This window comes from Rhyacophila brunnea, unplaced genomic scaffold, assembly GCF_057557595.1.
Source record: "Rhyacophila brunnea isolate RB1 unplaced genomic scaffold, BYU_Rbru_1.0 scaffold_15, whole genome shotgun sequence".
Classification (NCBI taxonomy): Eukaryota; Metazoa; Arthropoda; class Insecta; order Trichoptera; family Rhyacophilidae; genus Rhyacophila; species Rhyacophila brunnea.
In genome coordinates, this window is record NW_028232806.1 from 3,412,606 (window position 1) to 3,435,813 (window position 23,208).

General features: G+C 34.3%; 1 protein-coding gene across 1 annotated transcript in view; it reads right to left on the minus strand.

Annotated features, from left to right (window-relative positions):
* LOC147074808 (cysteine dioxygenase type 1) overlaps positions 1 to 23,208 on the minus strand; it is a 57,926-nt gene that overhangs the window by 23,077 nt on the left and 11,641 nt on the right. The window contains exon 2 of the mRNA XM_085942969.1: positions 5,588 to 5,990. Within this exon, the coding sequence (XP_085799095.1) occupies positions 5,588 to 5,910 (323 nt within the window). The 5' untranslated portion in view covers positions 5,911 to 5,990. The remainder of the gene's footprint in view (positions 1 to 5,587; positions 5,991 to 23,208) is intronic.

Sequence of the window (23,208 nt, forward strand, 5' to 3'; positions counted from 1 at the left end):
TTGGTATTTAGTGAGAGGTGGTAGGGGCCGCTACTCGACCGAAAAAATAGAACAAAATGGATTGACTCGACTAAATGATTTTACTAAATTACTCGACTAAATTATTTCTCTGTTCATACATGTTTAGTTACTAAATTACTCGCCACTCTACCAAATTACACGACTAATCTGAACCGGCATGTAGCCCATGGCTATGCACCACACCTCAAGAAAAAAACACTATTGCACTCACTACAACAGAGGTGAAGATTACTACTAGGCGATTATTTAAAATTTAAAGCCTAACTTCTTAAGAAATATGCAAAAAAAAAGCTAGGTATATTCCGAAGTTATGTGGTGTTTATCCTTGACATCTGAAAACTGCCTACTTCATTATATAAACTGACTAATACTTTCACGATAACGCCAATCAACCTTTGCATAGGTATATTATGTAATGGCTATGTTATTTTGCACACAAGTGATAAACTCCGGGTGGTCTACCGGACAGGAAGCCCTACTAACGAAACCATAGATTTTTTGAGCGTAATTTAGATCATTTTTTAAGTGAAATGTCTTTTACAAATTAAATTCAAAATTTTGTCAGTAAAGTACTGAATTTGAAACAAAATTCTAATTTAACTCTGGCAACTCAGTAGTAAATTTAGTAATATAAGTGGAACAATCCACCAGGCTTTGAGAAAATCATATAAATATATTGTGTCCTTACCGCGAATCGAACCTGGAGCTCTCGGATGGAATGCGAGCGCTTTACGCACTGCACCACGAAGGCCGCTTAACTATAATATTTAAACTGGCAAAACACTAACGAAATTCGGTTATTTTTGACCGGGATGACATCGAATGTAATATCTCCTATTATTTAGATAATAACTATCATGTGAAATTTACTTATCATTTCAAATGATAAAAAATACGTATCTACATTAACTAAGTAACTTTTATATGGCAACATACAGTGACATCCCGTGGGGGTAGGCAGATTGAGCGTCGCTTGGCGGCGGCAGTTACTCGAAGGGCGGCAAATCGAGGAGAATCATTTAGAATATTAAAAATAGCTACCTAAGATTAGTGATAACGAAAATATCTTTCCATTGAAAAAATCAGCTCACTGCTTTTATCGGGTTCGCGATATCTAGTTTACTTCCGTTGCCCTTCGACATCCTTGATGACCAGAAACGACACGTGGAGATTTGCGAATAAGAAGTCTGATATTTTGTTAGTAATGTATCCATACAACACATTTCTTAGATATTGGACATACGAAAGGATGATAAAAATACTGTATTAAAAAAATGAGGCGGCATTTTGGCGCTGGCTAGGGGCGGCATTTTATCTAGGGACGTCACTGGCAACATAGTTATTCCAGTAGCTGGACATATACAATCTTACACAGTTACGGCGAATATCTCTATGTATATTTATTTTTATAGCAACCTGATTTGCGTCGAATGCCTCAAAAGGGTGTTATTAATGGTAATTCTTGTGGCCAAGCAGTTAACTCTTTCAGTCCGGGATCATGCTGATTCCATCTTCTTAATTTTATCATGTCATTGGCATCCTTGTATATATATATATATATTGTATCAGTGGCGAAGGGTGGAGGTAAGCTGTGGATATCCGATATAAATAGTGCACACTAAACTTTGACAGTCATACCTACTTATTTATTTTCATTGAACTAAGAATACAAAGACGTAGATATTTTCGGTGACGTGATATGTATTTTGTATTCCAAATTTTATTTAGCTGTATAAAATTGTGCTATGTTTTTTGTTTTCAAAATTTTATTTTTCTGATTATTTTACTTAATTTTAATTAACTTTATTAATTTTTGATTAATTTTTATTAACTTTTGGTTAATTGTACTTAAGTATGTTTTTATTTTTATTCTATTTTTTTAAGTAAGTATTATTATTATATTATGTATTCTCTTCTCTCTTGTAGGGTAATATTTTTTATAATGTAAAGCTCATGTTGTGTACGTCTTGAATTTAGATTTCTTATGTCCACAGCATGGCCCACATATCGTGAAGCGGGGCCCCTGGCTAGGATGTTTGGCGACCCCCCCCCCCCTACCTATCGCTAAGGATAAGTCAGCGTGACGCGCTGCAGTAGCGTTATCCAAATAGTGTATTTTTAACGATTGTTTATATTTTTAATATGTACGACTACATCCATTTGAATGATGGAGTTGTCGAGTATCAACACAGTAAAAAAATGTATCGTACAATCAAATAGTTTTAATTATTAATATTATATCAAAATTGCGCCGCAGGCGACTTTTTTTACTATTAGAGCAAATTTGTGTTTATCTCACTTATTTGGTCGGCTCGCCACGCCTGCCCTTCCTGAGCCCGGGCCCCCAGGCTAGAGCCCTGTCAGCCCCCCCCCTTGTGGGGCCATTGTCCACAGTAATTGGTTTTCTTAAATAAATACATTTCGGAGATTACACACCAGCTGCTGAATGCTTTCTTACTCGGACTTATGGTTAGTTTTTGTTCAGGTTTTGACTTGCTGATTGTTTTTGACGATGTTTATGAAAATATGTTAATATACATCGTTACACAGGGGGTTTAACTACTCCACTGCGTGGAATAATCGTTTGACATTCCTCAGGCAGCAGTAGATTGTCATTAAAATTGATTGACTGTATTTTTTATCTCTCGGAAAATAATTATGGTAGGTCACTTTCGAAATTGGCCGATTTCTCGGCAAAAGTATCGCCGAGAAAAAAGCGCGATCGGAAATGAATATTATAGACATCGTCGATGTCGACGCTAGTGTAGTCTAGAATTACTATGGAATCACGTACACCATCCTATGGGCAAGATGATGCTATTGGCATTTTGCGATTCGCTACATACCCATGTGTCGGATTCTTTGTATCAGGTCAAGCTGACAGAGCTTAAGGCTATACTTCAGCTGAGGCATGGTCTAAAAAGATCGTGACTAGGCGATGCCCGGATTATGCAAATGACGCGAGCCGAACGAAATATAATTTGTCATAAAAATTCAACATGCGTCCTTTTTATGTTATGTTTATTATTATATTCGTATTAATAATAGTATATTCATTGAAATGTCTTCTTTTTCAAGTACATGCGGAACATTTTTTAGTCATCTTTACACGATTTAAGAATATATTCCTCCGACGCCACCACAAAACAAATTGACGTGCAAACAGGTCGGCTATCGTTCTCCGAATTGCAACGCGGCTGAAATTTCGTTCTACACACAGTTGAAAATTATTTTCCGTTTCACTTATGTACGCTCTTAACGGTCAAAATTATTAGGATCGGTAGTGTCCTTTATGTCGTAAGCGCTGTCTTGTCTTTTAGATATGCTGCGTCCGAATAGTACAGCAAACATTGGGTTCCCCTAATGATTGCACAACATCATAAATGTTACGGCTAGCGAGGTCTTTTCTCATCGAGAATTGACCGTTATACATTATATCGAAGTAGGAATCACGCACACTCTAGTGCACGCCGACCAAGATCTTGGGAAGTTGCTCCTAGGACACTTTCGGCACAACTTTGAAGAGCGCCTAACGTTCGTTACGCCACGGTATACGCCTAGATAGGCTACTCCCACTGATGAATGCCGAGAAGAATGGGAGACCTTTTAAGAAGGTTTTTCAACAGTCTAATCATCCAGGACATGATCCTCAGTCATAAGAACAAGTCACGAAGAAAAATAAGAAGTGTTATTTTATTCACCTAAATAATTTGTATTTTTTAGTTCCTGCGCATTTATTCTATACACAAAACTGCTATAGGCCGCTATCGGCAGCTATCTAGGGTAGTTATTCATTTTTTGTGACGAAGTATCAGCACTTATTGTAACAATTACAAGTATAAACACTGACAAAACTGTCTATCTCGCTCTAAAATATAACACGGACAAAAGAGGTGCTGTTAAAACATAGCACTCATTGTAACAAGTACAACTAACTTATTGTAATTATTATTACAATAAGTGCTAATAATTCGATACAAAAAAATGAAAAACTACCCTCGATAGCTGCCGATAGCAGTCTTGTGTATAGAATAGATGCGCTGTGGCGGTTCATATATGTATATTTTGCATTAAATAACTCTGAAATAGTGTGGGCACACCATACGAATATAGAGATGGTTATTTTCGAGTGTGAACGCGGCCTTACCTAAGAGATTCGATGTTTTTTCATTGTTTTTATTAGCCGGTTTTGTTGCAAGAATGTATTGAAGGATATTATGTTATTTTGCTCTCATTCGTCTTATTGCATTTTTAGATGCAGACAGATGCAGGTGCAACAGCTGCCTTTTTAATTTATGCAGAGGTTTATTTTTAATCCATAATATTATGCAATATTCAAAAAATTTAAACTATAATTAAACTTGACCTTTCAAAATATTGACGATGTAGTTAAGATCATGCCAAGCAGAAAAACATCGCAAAAGAAATAAAAGATAAAAACAGGTCGCTCTAAAACAAATGTTAAAATCTGCACGTTGAGCAATGGGCAGTGCCAGGTTTAAGGACTTGGAGTCTCGAGACGCCGACTGGTTTTGAGACCCCCACGATAAAAATAAAATAAAACCGATAAATTTCAACCGCTTTCACTCCAGACCATTACACAAGTCAATTCTTGACTGGACATGCTGGCTTCGCTGTCAGGCTCTATGGGTTTGGTCTTGTCACCCGTCCTAAATTGTGTACGGAAAGTGATAAGCGGTCCAGGTCAATTCAATCAGCTGTTGGGCCCATCAGACCGTCCAACATGGTCGCCAAAAAGGCCAATTATATTGATTTTAAATTAAAACCATTAGGTAAGCGTCGCCACTTGACAAGTTCATGATTTCAGCGATGGCGTGCTCAACAAAGTCACGAAACTCCGCCAGGTTGATAAAGGTAGATAAATAGGCCTTGTCCACATGGCGCGTTTTGACTAGTGCGTTTTGATTCGCGCGCATTCTAGGTACATGTGACCTCATTGAGCCGTCCACAAGCACTTGCACCGTGACGACCGTCGCGCGCGATTGAGGTACATGTGATCTCATTGAGGTGTCCACATTCACTTGCGGCGAATCGCAGCGAAACACGCGCCATGTGGGCAAAACCATAATTTTAGTCTGTGGGTCTATTCTATACTTATCGACAGCTAAAGTGATAAATATTATCACTTTATCATATTTTTGTATTGAGGTATTATAATTGTTACAATAAGTAAACCGTCAAACTAACTAATAGTCAAAAATGTATATCTCGCTCTAAAGTTAACACAGCCAAGAGAGGTACTGTTAAAACATAGCACTTATTGTAACAATTACAACTAATTTATTGTAATCGTTACAATAAGTGCTAATATTTTGATACAAACCTACCCTAGATAGCTGTCGTAGTGGGCGAAAAGCAGTCTTGTGTATTATAGAATAGACGCGCTGAAACATGAAAACAAAGACAGACCAACAGAACATACACGTAACTGTCTGGGAGAGACGGAGATAGGGAGAAGACGCATGAGTTTGCCAGTTTTATAACACTTGTCTTATCATCACAATAATTATTTTGTATACCTTAAATTAGTAATAAAATATCTTACCTAAATCTGTCACATTTGGCAAACTTCTTCCATTCGGCAGGATTCGACTTGTAACTCAGCATCAGCTGGCTGACGTACTCCACGTCGATATGGTCTGACTCGAAGATTCTGTGAAGTTCTTTGATCAGCTCGTCCAGGGTGTCTACTGTTTTCGCCGGTTTGATGCACTCCGCCGGGCGATCATAGGACCCCACGTTGGACGACAAGTTATGCAGGTTTTTATTATGTAGTAGATTGTCACTACTTTTGCATTTGATTGGGATTGGTCCAGATGAGTTTTTGTATTGGTTTTCGTTTACCATTGATGATTGGTATACGTCCATTTTTAAACAATTGCTATCAATTAATATTAATATAATTTTCTATTAAATATGTCAGTTTTCTTCAATGTAGAGGATTCCACCTGTTGAATAAAGAGAAGAAAACTAATTAGAAATGGGATATTGTAAACAGGGCATGAGTGAAATGACTTAACCTCCCCTTTACGACGCTAATAAATTCCGTCCGTTTCGGTGATGTCACCTTTGACAATATTACAGTACGTAAAAGGACAGTGCATATTTTGGTAACATAAATAAGTTCAATAAGGTTTCATCATTATTTGCTATTTTACAACGTTTTTATTAGCTCGTATTCTTATTTGTCCGGTGGTTGTTTATCCGGTACAAATCTTGCAATCGATTTTTAGCTAACTTCCCGACTAGCTAGACATTTTAAACTTTTAGAATATATCAGAACACGGTGCCAATGCATTCTTTTAATACTTTTAGCCATCTTTGAGTAGAATTGAATTCATTTTCAGTTAATTCTGTTTTGTATTAAAAGTTATTTCGGAAGAAATCCGTAATCCAATCCACTATGTGGTCCTAGCAACGAAATTATTAATATATACGTACATTACTATGGAAATATAAATGACATTTCAGTAGGTATTCAGTATTTTTATATTTGTTTTTTATTTACTTCATATCAAGTACAAGTTTGAACATATTGAGCATAATAATTCAACAGTAAATTTAAAAACGTTGTACATAAAAAGTTCTTTTTATCTTGTAATTATTTTATCTATAAAATGATCAAAAAGGCATCAATCAACACTTGCATTTCTATTAATATCACTTTCTCACAATTATTGAGTATGTCTCTCTTTGACGCATATACTTTTAGACATATCTCTTTTGTTGTAATATAATGCGATGCTCTGTATGCAGTGATAGGTAGATAAATAAAATCTGACGGATATCCACAAATTATATGTATTTACTGGATAATATAATCGATTTTGAAAATAATAACATTTTTATTAGATGTAATATTGATGATTCAAGGAATTGCTGAAATATGAAAATGCCAAAGTGCATATTAACTGGCATATTTGCGGTTTAATAGGCTGAGTAACCTAAGGTGACTGTACAGTAACGGGAGTCCTAGTACCTAAGCGCATCGCAACGCAATGTCCGATTTATTCAATAAGCCTATAACATATCACTTATAATTGAAAGTTATAAACAACAATAAGAAATTCAAAAATATTAATTCAATTTTTCAAAAAACATTAATGTGTATGCTTTCTTAATACCGAAAATACCGCTATTTTGTATTTTTGAAACCGGTATTTCGGTATCGATGAATAATTGAATACCGGTTTCGAAATACCGGTATTGCAATCCCTATCTCTAACCAACCGGGAATCTATGTCTTTCTCACACTGTTATGGCGAATTTTACATATTAATACTTTGGACGCTGAAGACGCACATGCGCGTAATGGCCAGGCGGCCGATCGATGTAATTGACGTGCATTTTAAATGTGCTAATTAAAAAGTCATTATCTACTCATCAGCGAATCAAATAAAACAATACCATTCATTGATAATAAATAGTGTGCAAGTGTGTTTTTTTGCGATTTAGTCAAAACTTGATTTTTGGAGAATGTGAGATATGATTCTAGGAGACTCATAATATTATGTACTTACCTGCTTAGTATGTATGAAAGCACTTGACCAAAGAAAAAATTACCGTATCCATACGAGAGAGTAGAATTTATTCCGGATAGCATAAACTCAATTGACAAAATATGATAATGCTTAAACTATTAGAGTAAAGCCTCGATATAACGGACAAAATATCTGGTGAAATGTGAAAATTGTTAAAAACAACGTGTAGTCCTTATTTCACACTATTGGGTTATAACCGTACGGAAAAAATCGAACTGTAAACATCCAAATCGGCAACAAGTTCACACTATACGGTTGATGCACGGTTTTTTCCACAGAACAGATAATAAATAGAATTCTGATAGGCTATATTCAATACGCCGCATGTTGATGCCGGGTTTTGAATGTATGAGTGTCCTACGAAAATGAAGCACGCATTATGCACGTGCAATAGTGTGTGTAATACACCAACATTAAAAGAGCGTAAATGCATAAACCGAGAGCAGTTTTGAGTATTTGACGTAAAACGTATTCTTGACACGTGTGGAAGTTTAACACGGATTCTTCCTTACTCGAGTCGGTTACCTGCTATCGCCTTACCCGTTTTGAATTTCAGTTCCCATTATTTCTGAGTTCCCTGGTATTTTCCGTCACAAGCTCAGTTTGTAGTTGAGTGTTGTCGATTTTAAATCGTCTAATGTGAAAGCGTGCATTAGGTCACGTACACCACTGAGTCGTCCGGGCGCCGTGAATATAGTGATAATAGACGGCTGCTATACGGAACCGTTTTGGTTTTAAATCGTCGCCGTGTAATGTGAATTGGGCCATGCTCTTCTTTACGCCACTGAAAGAATGTCGCCGTTCGATTTTTTGCCGTACGGTCAAAACAGTATAATGTGAAAGGAGCATAATATACATGTTTAAATCCCAGTATCGTCGCTTGTAAACAATGTTCTGCGCATGACATCACGCCATACCTCTCGTATAAGAATTCGAGATAGCAAGGAAGAAGAAACAACACACCCAACAACAAAGTTATCAGTGAACAGATCGCATCTTGATCATCTAATGACATTATTATTGACAATGTATTCGTCAGATAACGAAATTCAACTATATTACACGCATTTTTGTAATTTTAGAGAGTAAATTTCATTATAAAAAAAATCGGTGTGTGTACTTATGTACGCGCGTTACAAGTTATACTTCTTTGGCGTAACATAACAAAAACAAAACTTGTGATAAACTAGATACTTTGACTAGCTCTTAATTATCTTGTTAAATTACACACTCAAGAAAAAGGACCGCTTATTGGAACGCCGTTGGTTTATTTTTATACACTTTAACTTATATTACTAACAGACGTTTAAACGTTTGTTTACGTAAGGAATTGAAGATGGCCGACAATAATAAATTCGCTGCCTAGGCAACGGAACAATTCTAAACTATAATATTATACTGTATAATCGTCACGATTGCAGTATCATACTGTGGCGTAAAGGTAGTGCGTTCGGCTGATAACCGAACAATCGGTGGTTCGAATCCAATCAAGTACGTTTTTTTTCGTGTGAAAAAATAAATTATGTGTTACATGTCACACGCCAAAAATACACTCTGATCTGACTTCCCAAACGTGCCAAAAGAAGTATAACTTCAAAAATAGCAGACTTCAAAAGTACAAACAAAACCTGATTCTTTTTTCAAAGTAGGATTACTGAAAGCAAGCGCGCGTCCGGAAACTATTATCCGGAAAATATTATATGACCGTATATTAAAGACCATCCAACCTCTTTGGGAGGTATAGTACTGACATAACATTCATGTCTAGGTGAATAAAACACGGTTCTAATCGGTTTACACTTTACAGGACGCCAGCAGCAAACAAATTTTGAAAATAGCCGATATACTGGATTATTAAATTTGTTGGGTTAGGTTTTCATTCTTGCTTTCATGAATTTTGCGAAAATTAGCTATGAAGATTTAATTAATGTTCATATTGAATCTAATAAAATTGACGACCGTATAGTATACGGTCATCTCTTTCCGATAAGAAAGCTCACGGCGAACTGTGCCACGGTGAAATGTTTTATGTACAATTTACATATAACCAAGTAAGCGCGTAGACATCGAACTTTAACGTCACTCCACAACGGGTGTGTCTGGATATTTATTATCATCCGAAGACGAATACACAGGTTAATATTTGTGTTTTTATATAACGGAATTTCGGCTTTAAAGGACACCCCCTCACCCGCTTTAGTCCGTTATATCGAGGTTGTTTTGTACACCGACGGCGAAGAGTGGAGGTAGGCTGTTAATATTCGACATAAATAGTGCACACTAAACCTTTTCAGTCATACTTATTTGTTTTCATTGAATTAAGAATACAAATTTGCAAATGGTGCTGGCTAGTTTTTAAATTCAATTAAACCCTGCCTAAACCAAGCCATAATAGTTTAGGTATGCTACGGGCGATCCGACAAAAATAGTGTTCACTTTTTCAGTCATATAATTATATTTGTTTTCGATGAATTATGAATACATATTATAATTATTACAGATGGCGTTACCTAAACCAAACCATAATCGATAAAAATTCTTGTATCTATAAAATATTTAAAATTATATATGATCTAATAGCATGATTTTAGACATTATATAGATAAACGAATATTTTGTTGACTAATATATTCTATGGCTTGGATTAGGCATGGTGTAATTGAATTTTAAAAACTAACATATCTATAAACATTGTAGTCTTAGTTCAATGAAAACAAATACGTTTTACTGACAAAGCTTAGTGTTGCACGATTTATGTCAGATCTTAATAGCCTACCTCCACCCTTCGTCACTGTTGTACACACATTTATGATAACTGATAATTTAAAAAAATATTTTACCCTTACAAAACTTGTAAACAGGGTTGTTTATGAGAAAAAATCTTGGATGCAGCTCAGCGTCCACTACCCAGTGCAACGATTTTTATAATAAAAGATATTTTGCAGATAACTATATATAATAGTTATAAATTTAATATAATACTTAAGTACTTATTTTAATGCCACGATAAGTAAGTTAAGATCATATTTATTTGTTTTCTCGAAAGATAAAACAGTTTTCTATTTATCAGAAGTTTGTTGTGAGGCGACATGATTTAGGTTGACAGTTGGTGGTTTAAACCAGATTCCATAACCAGTTATTGATAATTATTGTGAATTAATATTTTTAATAACAAGCCATTAGCGACGATGTAATTTTCAGTGAAATTGTTTTTGACATACAGTACAGACAGTGAAATTATATTCACCTGGCACATTAATTTATAACTGAACAATATTCTTCGCTTCAAACCTCAGAGTAATACAGTATTTGCCAAAGTGTGGTACGCGCACCCCCTGGGGTACAGGAAGAGTTTGGTGGGGGTACGCGCTGCACCGTCTGGTTACAACAAGAATTAATACGACATCAATACAAAACCCATGCTAGAAGGTTTATCGCATACGGAAGAAGAGCAATTGTTGGAGTTAGCTTCAGACGGATTCTTGAAAAATAAATACAAGGAGTGTACTTTAACGTCATTCTGGTTGTAAATGCAACATTTGTATCCAGTTTTAACAGAGAAAGTTCTGAAATAGATCTTGCCTTTTCCAACTTCTATTATCTATGTGAAGTTGCTTTTTCAGCATTTTGTAGACATTAAGTCAAAAAAGGAACAGGCTTTCGGATGTGGAACCGCATCTCAGATTAAAATTATCAACCAAGGAACCAAATTATGATGATCTGTCTCAACATAATCAATTTCATTCGTCTCATTAATAATAATGAATGTTATTTATAATATAACTTTTATTTATATTTTATTATGAATGAATTTTATTTTTCGTTTATTATTATTTTGTGTATGTACTAAAAAAGGAAAATTAAATATATTTTTATTGTTGTTAAAGTATATGCAACTTTTTTTGACAAGGGGTACTCAGTGTTAAGAAGATTATAGAAGGGGTACACAGATGTCGAAAGTTTGGGAAAAACTGATATAAAGAGAGTGTGTATTATTCAGCTATGTGAAGTTGTGTTTCTTGCGTATAACGCACAGTACTGTCCGACAAAAAGAAATCGGCGATAACAGGAAGTCACAGTAGTCGCATATAGAAGACTTCTCAGTGACGTACCTATCATGGCGGCAACGCGTGCTAGAGGCATGCTTAAATAATGCAATTATAGGCTCCCCTTTTAGAAGCGAATTCTTCGCAATAAACCAAAATTTTACTAGTAATAATTCTAACATCACTCATGATCGTTTTAGACATATTTATGTTATAAAAAGCTTCAAATTACGTAAATTGATAGATCCGTACACTACGGCAACCAAATATAAATACAACATACGTAATAAACTATTTTTTTAATCAACGAATCAGACACAAGATTTGAGAATAATATATCATTATACTTATTGAATATACATACTTTGAAAACATCTCATGCATATACACACTAGAAAAAATCATTTTGTAGAAAAAAATACGACACTCGACGGGACTTGAACCTGTATCTGCTAAATTCGCGCCAGTATGCTTTTCCAATTAAGCTACGGGCATCTTATTAAATTACGACGATTATAACTAGTAGTTGTTACATGAAATGCTTATCGAATTGCGTTATAATGTTGGCTATCGGTTTTAGTATATTAAATTAAGGTAGGTATCAAATATGAATATAGATGATACTTGTATATTTCGCTTTAATTCTTTCATTTGCCGCTCTGTGATAAATGTCGCAACGTAGTATATATTATCATAAACTCCTTACGTAATTGAAGAAAATATATTTCTAATAAAATTTTCGCCGCCCGCTGAGTGTGTACCAAGTTTCTGTTTATAATCGTTATATTTTACTAGTACTGATAGAGACATTGTTATTTCACTGTCAATCACCACAGCATTATAATAATATTGTTAAATAATATTATCTAAATCTTTATAAATAAGCATGTCAGTGTCAAGTAAACAGATGTATTAATCTTTAAATGTATCAGTATTGCACTATATAAATAAAAAAGAATAATGCAGCTTTCACCGAAGTATTATTGTCTATTAAAATAATTAATAAAGTCAAGCCCCATCATTGTGTAAACGTCAATTGTATTTTTATGTCAAACGCTTGATGGGACACGCTCGCGCGGCCACTTTTAGAAGCTCAAGGTTAATTCGGATATTTTCGTATGTTCTCGATAATCTTCGACATGATCGTACCCAAAAATAGGAATTGTTTCAATTCGGTCACAACTCCAGGGAACGACTCAAATGTGACTTTTTGGCAGACGGTTTGGCCAGACTGAGAATCTGCCAATGCAATTTGAAGTAATCGAACAAAACAGAACATGAATAAACAGAACAGCCAGGGGAAAAATAAAACATTCATTTTTATCGTACCTATCTAATTATTAACTAAATACTTATAAAACTTAAGTTTATAAACGAAATATATATAAATAATCACTGCATGTTGGCCATACCACGCTAAATATGAAAACAGCTGAAGTGTTGGACTGCTTTCAGAGAAAGATCCTGAGGCGGATATACGGACCCATGAATGATGGTGGGGAGTGGAGAATTAGGTACAACACGGAACTGTACCGCTTAAACCAAGATTCAAAACTCTCCACCTTCATAAAACTCCAGAGGCTAAACTGGGCAGGCCATGTCCAGCGCATGCCTGAGTCACGGATACTGAAGAAGATCCTCGAAGGAAACCCAGGGGGGAAAGGCCAGTGGGAAAACCACGCACACGATGGGGTGATAACGTTACAAAAGATGCCAACCAGCTGCTAAAAATCAGGAACTGGAAAATACGTGCGGAGGACCGTTCTGGCTGGAGGACGGCGGTGGAGGAGGCCAGGGCTCGACTTGAACTGTACAAGGAGAAGTTGGCCATACGACGTAAAAACCTCAATTTATCTGCTCGATTTTGATAATCATCTACAACTTCACAGAATTATTAAACTCATTATTTCGTTGTACCTAGTCACCGAAGCATTTTGAACATAATATTATTAGAATTATTAAGACGATAAATATACATAGCTTACCGGCGTCCGGCAACACCATTTAATTTAGGCTTTCCAGTGATTAGGAATGCAGAAATTACATATGTAATTTGATTTTTTACGGCATATTAAAAACCTGTGTTATTAAAAATCTATAAAGCATAATATAGAGATACGACAATTTCAATATTATTAAATGTTTTATTTTTCCTAAGATGTCATAGTTCTATTTATAGCTGTTCTGTTTATTCATGGAACCGTAATTGAACGTAGTTATGCAGAATGTAGCCAGTCCACAATAATGTCAAGCTGAGATAATGGCACTTTAGTAACAACATGATTATTAAAAATGTATGTAAAATGTCAAATTGTAAATAGTATTTTATTTCAAGAATAATTTTTATGCGGCTTGGCTATTTTCAGCACAATGTAGAGAAAACCATCTCGCATCTGATCTATATCAAATCTCATTTTTTTTATTTTTTGTGGACTGGCTACTTTCTGCATAGCTATGTCCAATTTGAACTTCATATTAAAATGAACGACCTCTATGCACCAAATATTTATTGATAATTTGCACTTTAGGTACCAGCAAAAATTTTGAATCATTTTATCTCAAGATCGCGGGAATTCTGTCAATAAGTCCTATCTACAAAATGACTAACTGTACAGAAAGGTAAAATACTGAACGAAGCATTCATTGATTTGATATGAATATAAGACGTTATTATTATCGATTGCATTGATTTCGTATAATAATCGTAATTATTTAATCTTATTTTTCGATCGATCTTCATAGTAACAATGTAATAATATTATGTTGATACAAAGAGATAATTCAGATAACAAAATTTCACTGTTAAAATCTGTGTGTTCTGATAAGATGAATTTGTTTTCGATATTTAAGATATTCATCGGACTTGTTGAGTAACTACGACCAATTATTGCAATAGTTATGTGTAGGGATTGCAATACCGGTATTAAAAAACCGGTATTCAAGTGTTTATCAATACCAAAATACCGGAATTTTCGGTATTAAGAAATCACACTTGTTTACGTTTTGAAAATGAATTTAATGTTATTTTTCATTACTTTGTACTGTATTGCCTATTGAATTGAGTGAACAAGCTATGTGCTGCTAAAATGAAAATATATTGACTGAATCCAACAGAGGTGAAATAATAACAAAACAAAATCCATCAAATATACCTATATACCTATAAAATTGTCCGGATAAATTAACATAATATTATTTCGAAATAGAAAACATCTGGGTAAAATTTTCAATTATTATATAATACAATTATTGAAATGACTGTATAAGCGTTGAATGAGCTTTTCCTGCACCGCACTTATTTGCACTTAATGGACTAGCCATTTAGAAGGCTTTAGTTAAAATTTTCAATATATTGAAATTATTTGTGGAAATCACCAGTTCTACAATATTATGATCAAAACATATTTTTAAATGTCAACATAATAAACGTAGGTAAGTAGGTTTTTGCTATAAAATAATGTTTTAAAGAGATTTTAATAGCTTTATTTACTGTTTTTTTATGTTTCAACGAATACCGGTATTCAATAATAAATACCGAAAAACCGGTATTGATATTTTCATTCGGTATTGCAATCCCTAGTTCTGTGACATTGATTGGCGACCAATATCAATATTTCGACTGAAATTTCAGATATAACACATTGACAGAATGTCCGCGATATGCGATACGTATGTTTATTATATTATCAAAATACTTGTTTCTGGGGAGACTGCATAATATGTTTACTTAAATCGATATAAATCAACAATATAATCTAAGTGTAATAATAAACGTATTAACATCACAAGGCCTATTAATATAAACATATATAATATATGCAATATTTTGATTCTATTATTGCCATATGAGTGAGATAAGTTTAAGTTTTAATCCCTATGGCAATACAGTTAAGTCACAATAGAAAACAACACTGTAAAACAATAAATTACGAAATATTTTGAGAAATTTGATGTTTATTTAATTAGTATGTAAATGTAATAATAATATAGTGTTATTCTTTCACCTTGCAATAGGATTACTTATTCTTATGACTGTCTCAATCGACATGACGTGTTTGATAAAATTGTACAAACTTAATAAATATTTATGTGAAAATGCTCTTAATATTTCGTACATAAGGAAACATACGTTTAAATAAATAAGACCAAAGCCTATTCATGGAACAGAAAAACTTATTCTGATAACAGCTTAGAAGATTACTTCATTTTCCATTTCGTCAGAGGTTCATGACTAAGGTTTGTGACACGGACGATTTGACTGTCAAACGCCCTTCTCAATGGGTTCACGGTTACAATGTTAATTGTACGTAAAACATTTCACCGTAACACAGTTCGCCGTGAGCTTTCTATCGGAAAGAGATTACCGTATACTATACGGTCCCCAATTTTATTAGATTCAATAGAAACATTAATTCAATTTGCATAGCTGATTTTGGCAAAATTCATGAATTCAAAAATGAAAACCTAACCTAACCTAACCTAACCTAAGAAATAATCCAGTTTATCGGGTATTTTCAAAATCTCTTTACTGCTGGCTTCCTGTAAATAGTAAGCCGATAAGAACCGTGTTTTATTTAGACATAAATTTTATGTCAGTACTTATAAAATACGAAGTAAATACGAAGCATTCTGCGCGGCACTGGGACAACTGGACGCCAGGACAAGTGGGCGCCACACTGTCGAATAAAATAACGTTCATTAATGAAATAAATAGACGTTCGTTACGATTTGATACATAAAATAGACGAGGAATATTAATACATTTCAATCTACTACCTAGTAATTTTAATTCATTTTGCTCTTTATATAATATTTTTTTTTATTGTGGATTGATAATTATTATGCCTGACGCTTCATATTATGAAAATATAACAAGTCTCTTCTCGTTAGATCTTAAAGATATGCACAATTAAATCATTATTTATGTGTGCATATTATTTAAATTCTCACCAATACCTATAATAATTCACGAACGCCTATTTATTTTCGAATTTCATACGATTGCGTAGCGCCCAATTGTCTCGGCGCCGAATCGTCCTATACCCTTTTCGCCCCAATACCACATTTCGAATTAAGGTTACTTTTTTGATTATCTTCGTATCATGATATCAACCGTGTCCGGAAACTTGTACGTATGCAGTTTTCCGTATCACACTTCACGGTGAAATCTTATATCAGAAATATATGGCAGTATATTCAAGACCGTCTAACCTTTTTGAGTCGTATAGTACTGACATAAAATTCATGTCTAAATAAAACACGGTTCTTGTCGGTTTACACTTTACAGGAAGCCAGCAGCAAACAAATTTTTAAAATTGCCGATATACTGGTTTATTAATTGTCAGGTTAGGTTAGGTTTTCATTCTTGAATTCATGAATTTTGCTAAAATCAGCTATGAAAATTGAAAAATGCTCTTATTGAATCTAATAAAATTGGAGACCGTATAGTACCTATACGCTCATCTCTTTCCGATAAGAAAGCTCACGGCGAACTGTGCCTCGGTGAAATGTTTCACGTACAATTTACAAGTAGCTGATGTCAATGTCATGAATTTCTATGTTTTAAATTTCAATTAAAAGTTTATTACGTGAAATAAAGAAAATTTAATACGATTAATTCATATTTTTGTCATAATATTAAAATATCGTAGAAAATAATAATATATGAAGACGTCAATATTATCAAATTTTCAATTCTGATATGTAAAATATATTTTTATTATATTAAATAATACTTACGTACAACGAAATAATCTACATCTCGCTATATTGTTAGTTCAAATAAGGTCAAAATACAAATATGTAATTAGTATGATTTAAAAAATGTATAAATTTCCTCATAAACATACTAAGACTTACTTATTATTACAAATTTAATATCGATGGCCTAATGTTAACATCCCGTAAGTAACTTTTTACAAATTGTGCAGGAAGCTAAAAAAAACTAAATATTTAATATCCCGTATCTGACTGTTAATAGTCGAGCTTGGACTTGCAAGCCGTCCGACATGTCCATGCGGAGGGGAAATACAGGATGCCAACCACATCCTATGGGAGTGTCTGAGTATGTGCTCCGAACGGGAGGAAATGCTCAGGTTGGTCCAACCAGCTGTTGGACCCATCGGCCCGTCCGACCTGGTTGCTACTAAGGCCAATTATCTTGCTTTCAAAAAATTTGCGGCGTCTTACTACGGGCGTGAAGATCTCTTCACATAAATTTTGCTGCCCGTATGATTAGCTTCGTTCTTTAATTTAATAAACAAGTAGTTTCATTTTCTTTTTAGTAATTTCTATGTGCTTTTTCTCTCCCTGGCACTTTGCATTAGAGTAAACTCAGTAAACTCAGTCAGAGCTCGCTTTCAGCGTAGCAATCTAAGTCTTGGGCATCTTCTCCCAGAACACTCCCAGGCCAATTCTTAGGTGCTTCACATCACCAATTGCCACCGGGGGTGGTACGGGGCGGGTTTGGTGGAGGGACTTTAACTTCTGTTAATAGTTCACATATTATGTTGTAACTACATAGCATGCCAATAACTGGCAGTGGCGAAGGGTGAAGGTAGGCTATATGGAGGTACGTATTTTTTTTCATTGAAATAAGATTAAAATTTACAGATGGTATTAGTTAGTTTTTTAAATTCAATTAAACCCTGCGAAAACCAAGCCATAATAGATAATAGTAAAAAAATACTTGTCTATCTATAAAATATCTATAATTATGACATTAAATCATATATAAGTTTGGATATTTTATAGGTATAATAATATTTCAGCAGGGTTAATTAATTTAAAAAAAAAACTGACTCTCAACATGTGTAATAAATGTATTCCTAATTCAACGAAAACAAATAAGTATGAGTGAAAAAGTGTCCACAATTTCGTTGGGTCGCCCAAAGCGTACTAAAACTATTATGGTTTGGCCTTATTGATTTTTTTAAAAGTTAACCAACTCCATCTATAAATTATATATACATATTATGTTGTAACTACATAGCATACCAATAACTGGCAGTGGCAAAGGGTGGAGGTAGACTGTTAAGCTCAAGCATAAATAGTGCACACTAAACTTTGTGAGTCATACGTATTTGTTTTCATTGGACTAAGACTACGATTTACAGATAGTGTTGGTTAGTTTTAAGAATTCAATTAACCCCTGCGAAAACCAAACCAAAATATATATTAGTCAAAAAATACGCAATAATATCTATAAAACATCTAAAATTATGCCATTCAATCATACATTATTTTGGATATTTCATAGATAGAATAATATTTTTTTATCTATTATAGTTTGGTTCAGGCAGGGCTTAATAAACTTTAAATAATTAACTAACAAGATTAGTAATATGTATTTCAAATTCAACTAAAACAAATAAGTATGAATGAAAAAGTGTGCACAATTTTGTCGGATCGCCAAAAATATACCAAAACTATTATGGTTTGGTTTAGGTAGGGTTTAATTAATTTTTTTTAAACTAACTAACGCCATCTGTAAATTATAGTTTTAGTTCAATAAAAACGAATACGAATGACTAACAAAGTTTAATGTGCACTATTTATATCAGATGTTACAGCCTACCTCCACCCTTCGCCACGATATCTGGTAACGTAAAAAGTGGTAAAACAAAGCACATAACGCCTAATATAATGACAACATCCAATAAAATGTGACATACCTAAAGATATATAAAGATACATATCCAAATTTGTTATATTACTTACGGTTTTACCTTTTAAATAATTCAAAAATTTTACATTTTGAAGCTGAACTCAACACACGTCATGCAACACGCTTGACAGGTTAGAGGTAAGATAAGGGCTATTACAGATTTATTCTGCAATGTTTAGATACGAGATTTTACATTTTTGTTAAAGTAACTACATATACAGGAATTTCGCAGTCGATGGGCAGTATTTTTGTTGTTCATAGTAGGTACATCAAACAGTCATGTTCGTCATAGTTATTAACATTAGACCATCGATGTACAAACTGTTCATTCTTAATGTCATTTACTTTAATATTTTATTAGTCAATTTGTCTAAAGATTCTTATAGGTACTTATTTAAAAAAGTCAAAAAACAAAAAAAACAAACAATTTAAATAAGTATGTCATTATTTTCAAGAAACGGTCAAATATGAGCTTGTTTACACTGGCTTAGTACCAACCAGTGGCGAGGGATGGAGATAGGCTGTTAAGATTCGACATAAATAGTGCACACTAAACTTTGTCAGCATGGCCCCACATCCTGAAGCGGGCCCACAGGCTAGGATCTTTGGCGGACCCCCCAACCTATCGCTAAAGATACAGTAGCGTTTTCCAAATGGTTTTCGCGGTAAAATTAATGTTTTTTTTGTATATTTTAATACTTATATCCATGGAATTATGTCGAGTATTGAAACACCCTTAAAAATTTAAATAATAATATTATACAATGAAAATACGCAGGAGACTTTTTTTTACTAGTGAAGCAAATTTGTGATAGATGTGTTTATCTCACTTATCTGGTTGACTCGCCTCGCCGGGCCCCGTCTGAGCTCGCCCCCCCCCCCCCCAGGCTAGGGCCCTGTTAGCTCCCTCCCCATCTCTCGGGTTTCACGCCCATGATCTTGGAGCGATCCGTGACGTCGGTTAGTAATTAAAGTAATACCTACTTTGATTTAAAATATAAAAGCCGACAGCCAATAGTAGCTCAATTTAGAAAACGCTTCAGAAAGTATTATAAAAGCCATTAGTTAAAATTTGTCGTAATTAAGTATGGTACCTTTAGCATAGTGGTATATGTGCGTGGGCGCGAAACCCGAGAGATGCAGGTTCAATTCCTGCGGGGTGTATTACTTTTTTTTAAAAGATTTTTTCTATTGGTTATATATTGTCTCATAAGTGTTTTCAAATTATGTATGTTAGATAAGTAAATATTAGGTTTTAAGTAAAAATAAAAATTTTAAATTTGCGATGTCAAAAAACGATAGATTTAAAGCCACATACCTCATACGTATTATTTAAGCTATAGTTACAAAAATACTTCATCCGACAAAAGACGCTACGTTAGCAGCGGTAAATATTAGTGTGTTTGATAATTTATTATTAATTATTGTAAAGTTGTATCCCTTGGTCCGAATTCGAAATGTTTCTATAAATACTCCACCAATTTTACTCTCTAAACTACTAATGAAGTTCGGGGGTTGGTAGCTGTATTTTTCAGGTAGCATTCGAGTCAAAGATATACCCACAATAATATCAAATGTCTCTAGGAATTTCGATCATGATTGTAAACGGACATGGTAGAAAAAGAAAAGAATGTACTTACACATTCTTAAGCAATCTTAATCCGCTTGAAAATGGATAAGGAGACAGGCAAGGGAAGATGTAGTTAGTAGTAGGTAGAAGTGGCGAAGGGTAGAGGTAGGCTGTTAATATTCGATATAAATAGTGCACACAACTTTGTCAGTCATATGTAGGTATTTTTTTCATTTAATTAAGACTACAAATCGCAAATAGTGTTGGTTAGTTTATAAAATTTCAATTAAACTCCATTTTTTTTTAAACGGTACATGTTCAAACTCGCGCGTTAACATCATTTTACTCCCTACTTCAATAATTATAGTTTGTCAATTTATGGCCGTATGTTGTAGCTTAACCACTGGGGAATTAGTTAAAAATCTTCAATCGTCCAATACAAATCTTGGACAAACAAGAATACGAGCTAATAAAAACGGTTACATGTAAGTTGTGCGTATGCAGTTCGTCGTGGGACACTTATTCGTGCGCCGCAGTACGTGAAACATGAGTTCGTATAGCATAGCGTTCGTTGAACATTTCACCGTGGAATACATTTGTACGTATCTTACAAAATGCGGCGATAGTTTGCAAATAGTACTGTTCCAATTAGATTAACCCTAACCTAACCTAGCATAACCTAGTAAAGACATCTCATAAAATTTGCCACATCATGTAGCATACGAAGAACTCGTCATTTGATTAAATGTTACACGAACTCATGTTTCACGTACTGCGGCGTACGAATAAATGTCCTGCGTTGAGCTGTTTACGTACAAATTTCCGGATACGAATAAAAACGTGGTAAAAAAATAAACACATTTACAAAAGTTGTGCAAAATTTTTAAACGCCATTATTTTAGAACAAGGTATTTTGAATTGTTTCCCTATATAAGTATGGTGTCGGTTTGGATTCAAGAGTATGGACTTAATAAGTTGAGCAAGTGGCTAACATCCGTCTATTATCTAGTAAAAACGAAAATCTGTTAATACAACCTCCACTCTGCGGAGGCCAATATTCTTCTTAGGATCTCACATGCTAATAATATAATATATAATTTATTAATGAGAAATACACTTCGTTTAATGCTTCTGGTATAATTGAATAATTGTATGATCGGTTTGAACAGTTTTCAGGCTAAAATCTTTCAAAGAATAGATTACATTATCTACATTAAAATAATATCGTACGGAACTACGTGTTCGCGGAGAGCTTGATACAGAAAAAAAAGCGGAAGAAGCTAGAGGAGACCTTCACTTAGGCAGACCAATAATATTATGTATATTACAAATCCATTCAAGTATGCACATGCATCATCATCATCAGGGGCGCGACAACCCGGTGTGGGTCCTGGCCTCCTCCAACAGCTCCCTCCACCTGTCCCTATCCAGTGTGGCCGCTTTCCAATTTGGTACCCCCAGAATACGGCAGTCACTGGCAGCTCCATCTAACCAGCGAATCTTTGGCCTCCCTCTTCTTCTACGTCCTATTGGATTGCTGGACATCACTCTCTTTGCCGGTTCATTGTCATTCATACGGTGCACATGACCTAGCCATCGCAGTCTCTCTTAATTGATTGAACTGCGCTGCAATCTTCGTACAGCCCGTAGAGCTCAGCATTATGTATGCACATGCACCTGGGCTTAAAATTCTGAGTACCAGCTCTTAAGTGGTCTATTATTAAAAGCTTTTCGGTATAGTTTGAATACTATTAAAACATTTACTGGAAGTTTAAATAATATTATGTAGGTTCTATTGAATACTCCCTTTTACAAAGAACTTTGGTTTTTGATAGTTTCAAAAATAAAACTTCAGTTAATAATGCGAATTCACTATCTTCTCAAAACTTTGGCCCCCGTTGGGTTCATTTTAACTGATAACATTATGAATATTTAAATCTCAATAGCAGTGGAATAGTAAACAGAACGCTTGTCTCGAAATCTACAAGTAGGGTTCACATTGTGATGTTTGAATAATGTGTTTGATTACAAAGCATGGACCTATATCTACTGTTATTTTAAAATAATAAAAATCAACTCCATACCTATTAGATAATTCGGACATCTAAATTGGCTCTAATTTTTTGCTGTAAACTAGTGATATACGATATTGTCGTAATTGAAATATAATACAATTTAAATTATAGTAGTTATGTACTTAATTTACATAATTAAATACATATTGGTTTTCAGGACTGGGTTCATCTAATTTGTAGGACATTGCCAATATAAATTTGTTCCTCAGAAGGGTGTCTATATGCAAAAACTAAATTTTATAGGAGAGAGGAGATTTTTAAGTTACGT